Source organism: Lolium rigidum, chromosome 4 (assembly GCF_022539505.1).
Source record: "Lolium rigidum isolate FL_2022 chromosome 4, APGP_CSIRO_Lrig_0.1, whole genome shotgun sequence".
NCBI classification, from domain to species: Eukaryota; Viridiplantae; Streptophyta; class Magnoliopsida; order Poales; family Poaceae; genus Lolium; species Lolium rigidum.
The window spans coordinates 220,245,912-220,254,657 of NC_061511.1; the positions used below are offsets into that span (position 1 = coordinate 220,245,912).

At 43.4% G+C, this 8,746-nt stretch overlaps 1 protein-coding gene across 3 annotated transcripts; it reads left to right on the forward strand.

Annotated features, from left to right (window-relative positions):
* Nucleotides 1-561: 561 nt before the first annotated feature.
* Nucleotides 562-8,138, forward strand: LOC124707092. Of its 3 annotated transcripts, none has more exons than XM_047238745.1 (10): nucleotides 562-751; nucleotides 2,021-2,064; nucleotides 2,360-2,474; nucleotides 2,555-2,633; nucleotides 3,274-3,920; nucleotides 4,766-5,039; nucleotides 5,121-5,397; nucleotides 6,278-6,436; nucleotides 6,885-7,400; nucleotides 7,527-8,138. In XM_047238745.1, exons 1-10 carry the CDS (start codon nucleotides 562-564, stop codon nucleotides 7,830-7,832), a joined length of 2,607 nt encoding a protein of 868 aa, XP_047094701.1. In that variant the 3' UTR covers nucleotides 7,833-8,138. The 3 variants fall into 3 exon arrangements, with proteins under 3 accessions (XP_047094701.1, XP_047094702.1, XP_047094703.1); XM_047238746.1 differs by having other exon boundaries at nucleotides 6,885-7,397; XM_047238747.1 differs by having other exon boundaries at nucleotides 6,885-7,397; nucleotides 7,530-8,138.
* The last annotated feature ends 608 nt before the right edge of the window (nucleotides 8,139-8,746 follow it).

Consider the following 8,746-nt stretch of genomic DNA (forward strand, 5'->3'; position numbering starts at 1 on the left):
AGTGTTCCTGAAAAGCAATTATAGAAGTCTGAGATTTTTTTTAACACATGCCCCCAAGCTTGTCTTTTTATCGAAATTTGACATTGCTCATGTAACATAGATATAAATTGTTTTCAGATTGTTTTTGACAATCATAACACCATTTTAAAAAATCAGGTGCATCTGCACTAGGTTTAATTTTGATTATTGGGGTAGTTCTATATTTTTGAGTTCGTTTATTTTATACCTAGTGAGTAGTAACATTACCCGCAAAGTCCAAAGAATAAACACATTTGCACGGGGGTAAAGCAATGGGCTCTCTCCTGCGCAAGCGCAATCCACCCATCCATCCGGGTCTATATAAAGCTGGGCGCAGGGGAGCGAGGGGGAGGAAGGGTTTTGGAACCACCCAGGCCGCCGTTGCGTCGCGTTGCGTGAGTGAAGCGCAGCCCAAACCCAAGCTCCCTCCACCACCGCCACCGCCTCCTCCGCGCCCGCCCGCCACCGGACCGCGACCGCGCTCCGTGAACCGGTTCCGAGGGGGTTTCCCGGGCGGCGGCGGAAGGGATCCCGGCGGCGACGATGAGCGGCGGCGGCGGCGGCGCGGGGGGTGGGAAGGGGGCGGCGGCCGCGGGGCCCGTCCCGCAGGCCTCCAAGAAGCTGGTGCAGGGCCTCAAGGAGATCGTGAACCGCCCGGAGGCCGAGATCTACGCGGCCCTGCGCGAGTGCGGCATGGACCCCGACGAGGCCGTCAGCCGCCTCCTCTCCCAAGGTCTGCCCCTCTGCCCCTGATTCCGCACCGTTTCGCCGCCTCTCCGCGACCCCGTGATTCAGCGGCGGTTTCCCCTCGATGCGTGATTCGGGGGGCGCCCCCATCCCAGCGGTTCTCGTCGCTAGGGTTCTTAAACCAGCGTGTTCTAGCCGATGCGGAACGATTCGTTTCCAGTAGCCGCCATGGCCGCCCCCTACGGACTAGCTGGAATCAGACATAGCTGTTTGGTTCTCCTTTCGGACTTCCTGTCGATTACTTACGACATAGCTGTTTACGATTGAAGCACTAGACTGATTTAGGGGCTGTTTCGGTCTCGTGCAAATTGCCATCTGCTTCCACATTTTTAGGGTTCCTCTTTAGACTACCTGCTAAATGCTATTAGTGGCAAGCGCTTCCTGTTTTGGGTTAGAGGGCAGGTAGAATCTGTTCGATTTCTGTTGTTCATCCTTTTGTTTTCTTATTATTGTTGTTATTGGGAGCGGGGGACTTCAGAAATAAAGGGATAACTTATATGTTTGATGGGCCAATTTATCAACCAGATTGCAAGTGGCTTTGTGATAAATATAGCTACAGGTCTGGGGCCTTTCGATTGGGAAAGGAGATGTATGCTTGTCTTGCTGGCTAAACAAGTTCAAATACTTCTCAACTGCTTGTTTTCGGCAGGCGTGTTTGTCTGAAATTGGTTAGGTGCTGTGCTATTGATGATTGGGAAATGGTCGTTTTCGATATACCTCTGTTATACAGTGGGAGGGAAAGTGGCACGCTAGGATTTGCTACTTTTGTAGGCTTACGTAGTATTGCGTGCTTATCTTAGACAAGTTTATTTTTCATCTCTTTGTGGAGAAAGCATGGAAAGTCTTTATAATTTGGTAGATAAGATACCCACTCTGTGACTTGGCATCCCTGTCAAGTGTTCTTGCTAGAGTTGATTTCTCCCATGTCACTTGTGAAGGTTGTAAAATTGATTCTTGAACTTACCTGACATGGACAGAATGGAGTTGATGTGAGTACTTTATTTGCTTGTGCACATAAAATTGTTTGTATTGGTATCAGTGTAAACCCTCCATTTTGATTTCATTTCTTTATGTCATACCAATGTGCTTGCAGTTCCTACATTTTTTTGTAGTTTTTATCTTTTTAGATTGTATCATCTGTTTATTTTGGTCATCTGCTACATTATCTTTACGTGTGGTAAACCCTAAGATAGTTTATGTCAGTTGACCCACTAGTTGTTGCATCAATATCTCATGTACTACATTTTTTTTTCAGATACCTTTCAAGAGGTAAAGAGCAAGCGTGATAAGAAAAAAGAGGTTAGTAAACTATTTACCTTTTCTCAGCTATGTGTGCCATACGTCTGCTCGGTACTTGGTTTATCTCATGACTATTGAACATATTTTACTTGGGTTGCTAATGAATTGTAGCTAACCTTCTTAAACTTGCAATTTATTAGCATGAGTACCCAGTTACCTATACAGAATATGCTTTGTCAATGCAAACAATTATTTTGCTTTGTTTGCTTTGCTGTGCCAAAAGTTAAAATGTTTCACTATTCTTTTGGTTATTGTTGGAAAATACTAGTCATGATTGTTACGTGTGCTTGCATAGGTTAAAGAGACTCCTGAGCCAAGGTCTCGAGCGGCAAATAGTGCTACCAGTCGAGGAGTAAGAGGTGTCCCAGATCGAGGTGGACGAAACAGCTCTGTTCACCACAGCTCCACTGGTAATAGAAAGAACACCGTTTGTTTCTTCAAGGCTGTTCGTTTGTAATTTCTGTTGACCATTAAATGTGTTAAAAAACAGATAATATGACTTCGAGGTCATCAGTCTCCGGACCTGGTATGCCATCAACCAATTCCACTCAGAAGCAAACAGTTCCAAGGTAACGGACACATCCCTTTTGCTTCCTTCCATCAGAAGGATATAATTGGTCAGCCTGCGTTTTTAGTAGCCACAATTATGATTAATTTGATATATTGTGGCTTTTTCTCGAAATTCTTGTCTGTTATTCCTTGAGATGCTTTGTGTTACTGCTGTTGCTGCCCAGTAGCGGAGCCAGTGCTCAGCTAGCCTGGGCAGCTGCCTGGCTGCACTCACAATTTGCCCAGGCTCTAATCATGTGCTAGCTCCGTCACTGTTGCCGCCGCTATGTTGTTACAACATTTGTGCAAATTGCATGAGTTCTTACAAATAATTATTTTCTTAGAAGATTTTAAACACAATAGTTCTTCTGTTATGGAAGGGGCAGCCATCCTAGAGATACAATATTGTTATAGTAGGGAAGAAAAAGATCAGAACAACTATTTTATCCATATAAGGGGCATTATTTATCCATCTACTGATCAAGCAATGAAGTTTTGTTTATCAATCTATTTATCTCTGTCGTCCTCATGGCTGCAATTATCTATTTTCTCCAGTCTCTGGTTGAAGAGAAATCAAACAAATGTTCTGACATATTGATGATGACAGATTGTTATCTTTTCACCTGTTTTGATTTACATGTTCTGTTTTGTCTGCTGTAGTTCTTCCGTGAACAAAAATCTGGTCTCTGATGCACCATCAGTACCACCGCAAACATCATCTGGTTTTCAGCACGGTTGGGCTGGGACGCCAGGTCAGCTGTCAATGGCCGATATTGTGAAAATGGGCAGGCCACAGGCTCAGGGGAAGCCTTCTACCAAGACTGTGGTCACAGCGGACAAAGGATACGCCGGACAATATCCATCTTTGCCCAGCACCGTGAACCAGAATATAAAACAATCTGCAAGCACAGTTCCACCAACAGAGCTTGACCAGGGGTTACCTTCTGCACAAAATTCTGTTCTTGTTAAGGACAACATTCACACAGCTGCTGCTAACAAGCAGAACTATGATAATGATTGGTCTCTGCAGGATGAGCCACTATCAGGAAATCAACCATCACTCCCTGAGACATCCGGTGATCCATCATTATACGAGGCACCATTGCATCCATCTTCGCTTGTTGCCGATGTGGTTTACTCACATGAGAAATCTTATTTGGATGAAAACATCTCGGCTGCAGTGAGATCAGTGAACTCTTCTGAGAGACCCCTGGATCATTATGGAGGGAATTCTGAATATAATGATGGATTATTGCAGAACTCAAGTACCTATCTACCTCAGACGCATTCTCACATAGAGGACCAAGGTGACTGTTAAGCTAACTTCGAAATATGTATTGAGCTTTGCTGGTTTTACTTCTGAGGGCCAATATTTGTTTGTCACCCATGCGTTATGTTCCATTTGAAAAATCTGGTGTTTCTGTTGTCAACTTTTGATGCTTTGGTTAGGCAACAGAAAGTCATTCATGGGCAAATGTTTTTGAAGTTCCATTAATCATGCTTTATCATACTGGAAAATTTGGATTGAAGTATATCTGATATGGTACTACAACAATTAAACTATATAGGGGGAAGTACAAATTGCTTTCTCTAATTGATTTGATTCAGTTATTATCAACTTCTATGTTGTTTACCTGTACATTTATTTATTATCATATGTTCAATGCATCTGTGTTTAGAGGTACTGGCAACAAACAAGGATACAAATAATCAACTTCACTGAACAGTATAAATGCTTCAATGTTGACTGCAGTAACTATTTGCTTGGTGCTACTTAAAAAACTAGACATCGTAAGGCCTATTTGAGGAATCCGGATAGCACACGGTTAATTTATGTTTGGATGAACAGACTGTAAAGTTTGGGAAAAATAAATAGCTACTGAAGATTGAAAGAACCCCAGATTGAATGGTTCTTTCTGAATAGACTTCAGATTGGCAAGTTATTCTGTGCTTCTGGTTTTGTTTCATAATAACTTGCTTCACATCTTGTGCGTTTATACAAATATATTTGTAGACCATATTTGATCATGGTTGGTTGATCATGTCCTGGAAGTTGGACTTTTTTTTTGGCATGGCCTGCACATGAATATTTAACTTCTCTCTTGTTCTACATGGCTTGCATTCCGTCTTGTGATTATGTAATTTCTTGTAGATGAGGAGTCCAATGCCGACGTATCAGCCGCAGCAAATTTTCAGGGTCTGAGCCTACATGACGAAGAGTTAGCTGCAACAAAGTTTGCTGAAGATAATCCAGCAGTTATAATTCCAGATCATCTGCAAGTTGCGAACTCAGGCTGTGCTGGATTGAGCTTTGGCAGTTTTGAATCTGGTGCATTTTCTGGGCTCCTCCCACAAAAGAGCGCGGACAACAATTCGGAGTTTCCTGCCGTGGAGGAATCTGAAGCTGTAGATCATACAGATACAAGGTTAAGTGGCTTTCTTTTACTTTATTATTTTACTGGACCTGTGACTCGTGACATGACTGGAATTAACTTTATACCTTGCAGGGATCAAGATTTCTATGAAATTGATGCAGTGAATCCGTCAGCAAATGAGAACCTTGAGGACATTATGGGAGCTAACGCAGGGAATCTTGATGTACCTTCTGTTCCACAGACTGATGTCCTGAGACAGGAGATACTGGATGATCCTTCGGGTGTTCAATATAATCTGCCATCAGTCTCAAGCCACCACACATATTCGAACCCAGCACAGCCAAATTCAATGGAGGCCATGCAAGGAAGTAACCAAGCACAGACTCTTCAACATCTGTCAAGCTTGCTGGTACAGTGCTCTCTTTTCTTATCTTTCTACTGCAATTACCTTTTTTCATTTATGCATCTCTCTGCTTATTGCATCCACAACGACTTTACTTAGCAACTCAAGTCTTCTTCTGGATTTGTAAGGTTTTGAATTCAGCCCTTAGGTGCCTACACATATAGAAAAACCAGATGGTTTTTCCAGGTGATCCTCTGTGTAGTTATCACTTTTTTATTGCTCTTATCCTTGACAGGTTGGGTTAGTGCTTTGGTTTCCATTTTGGAACAATCTTCACTGGTGCATGGCTGTGAAATGCATGTCTCCATAATTCAGAACAGACAACAAACATGCCAGCATTTAACTTGTATATCTAGTTGGACTGTCCTATGAATTAAGTGCCCGGTCATGAGAAGGCACTGGCACCAGGTTTTGACACTGGTTGCATTCTTTTTTCAAGAGTAGCTACTTGCCTCTCATTTCTGACTAGAGTATCTTCAGATTAGACTGCGTAGCCCTCTTTTCTTACCCTCGGATGCTGTGTTACTCTATTCAGTAATAAATGGTGATGAGATATCCAAAGGAACAATGGATGCTATGTTATGACGAAATGGTGGAATAACTTGCTGTAAAACAAAGTTTAATTGTACTCATGAACGGGAGGCGGGGGCTCGGGTGGGGGACTGATTTCATTAGAATATGTTCTTCCTACACCATGTTTAACATACAAATTCTTGGATGTGTTAAATGAGGATCATCGCATGTTCTGGTTTTCCATACCTCGTGTTCAAATCCATGATGAACTTCACCCAAAAGGATTCTGCTAAATTTATCATCTTTAGCATGTTGATTTATTTAATCCAGCCTGTATAACTTTGGTATAATTCTTTGCTAATGTTTCCTCCAGCAAGCAAATACATTACAGCACAACCTGTTGGGGTCAAATATGCCACCTCTTCGGGACTTGGATTTCGGTTTATCACCTTTGTTGGCAGCACAGTCGATGGGTACAAGATATAACTCAGGTGCACCAACTACTACTGGACAAGCCATCTCCATGCAGGAGGTAAGTTAAACCTTTTGAATCCATTTATCGTTCTGTTCTTCATCAAGATTCATATTTTATAGGAGTATAAGTTTGGAAGTTACGAGGCCCAGTGTTCTCTAGTTTTCCATACTCGTTCTCTGGGCGTATAAAATTTAATTATGGTAGGTTTGCTAGGGTTGGGAAAAACTATTTCATGTAGTTAGTCAGCAATCCATATATGTATTTCTAAGTTGATGGCAAGATGCAGCATGAGGCTAACCATTTATTCTAATTTAAATATATAATAATGAACACTTTATTATATGGACAGTATACACACTAACATTTCCTTGTTATTTTTCGCTGTTTTTTTGTTTTCTAACTTAAATATTACTGGTATCATGGTACTGCTAATTCTGCCACATACATTGCTTGGTCTAAATGGTATTCTTTTCCTTCACATTTTCTTTACATGTATGTTTTTCAGCCTCTGAAATCAGGAGTTTTCTCGAACACTCAATCTACACAAAACCTTCCAAGTGCCAGTATTCAGACAGGCCCCCCTCTCCCTCAGCAATTAGTCCATCCTTACTCTCAGCCAACTTTACCTATTGGACCTTTCGCAAATATGATTGGCTACAACCCATACTTGGCGCAAAACTATCCTGCTTACCTACCATCAACCGCCTTCCAGCAATACTCGAGTAATGGACAGTTCCATCAGTCTGCCACTGCTGTACCTGGAGCTGGCATGAAGTACTCGATGCCACAATACAAGAATAACTTGTCAGATACAAACTTGCAACAGCAACAACAACAACCTTCATCAGTCATATCTGGTTATGGAGGCTTTGGAACCTCAAGTAACTTACCGGCAAATTTCGCCCTTAACCAGAGTGCTACCCCTGCAGCAACTAATCCTTTTGATGAAGTTATGAGCGCTCAGTACAAAGCTGCCAATCAATATATGGCTGCTCTCCAGCAGCAGCAGCAGCAGCAGGTAACCATTTTGGGCCTGTATCCTTGAAAAAACTGCGAGCTAACTCTGCGATGTGACATCATGGTGCTGGTTCCAGTTAATCCTATTTGTGCTATCTGGTTCCCTGAGTGTTGATTTTATTATTTGTTTCAGGGAGATAACTCTGCGATGTGGCATCATGGTGCTGGTTCAAGAACAGCATCAGCACTCCCTCCTACCCAATTCTATGGCTACCAGGGACAGAGTCAGCAGCAGGGTGGCTTTCGCCAGGCGCAGCAGCCCCAGCAGCCCTCCCAGTTTGGGGGCCATGGGTACCCCGCGTTCTACCATTCCCAGGGCGGCATGACCCAGGAGCACCACCCCCAGAACCCGGCTGAGGGAAGCTTGAACGGCTACCAGGCGGCGCCATCGCAGCAGCCATCTCACCAGAGCTGGCAGCAGCACACCAACTACTGAGCCCCCTGCAATCTTGTTATGGTGGCGGGCCAAGTTGGGCTTCCCTGCGTTTGTGTCCCCTACTCGCTGTGGAGTAAAGCAGCTCGGAGTAGCTGAGCTTGTGGCTCGAGCGCTGAGGAGAGGGGTCCACGTCTCTGGCAGAGCGTTTAACATGTCGCGAGTGTTGTGTGTCGTTGGACTGACGATGGGTCGTGATTTGTTTTTGGTTTCGTTATATGTGCGGAGCAACAGTCCTGTAACTCTTGAGAACCTAGTTACCTAACAGCTTCCATTTCTGATTTTTTTCTAAAATCGTCTTTGTGCTGATGCTTGATTCTTCTTTTAATGTTTTTCAGTATTCCTCCTACCTAATAGTAGTCGACAGTTCTTTAAAATAAGTTGTGAGATCTCAAATAAGTTGGACAGATGGATCCAGGGGATGGTGGTGCCTGACATTGCGGGCATATCACACGTCCGAAATGTCCGTTTGCGTCGAGCGGTGGACGCGAGACAAACTGTTTTTGTCCGCGTGTCTGTTTGCACGTAGGGGTGGCTCCGGCGGTCCGACGCATTTCCGCGTTTGCATCAATTATGAAGTTTCCAAACAACAAAATAAGGAAATCAATGAAGTCATAGTTATTACATTTAAATTTTTAAAAGTCTACATGAAAATAAGATAGTATTTCTCTAGGTATGATCTTCATGGCCAGCCAATGTCCACTGATGCTCAATCAGATCCGTTTGCATCTGTTTGCAGACGTTCTCGTTACTGACTTCTACATTCCTATGTAGATAGTCCTGCCAAGATGAAGCTTCAGGAAGTGGCGCAACCAGCTCATCTTGGAATTCCCAGTGGTTCTCATTGCGACCATCATGATGCTCGTTCTTAACGGTCATGTTGTGCATGATCACGCAACATGTCATCACCTCATGCA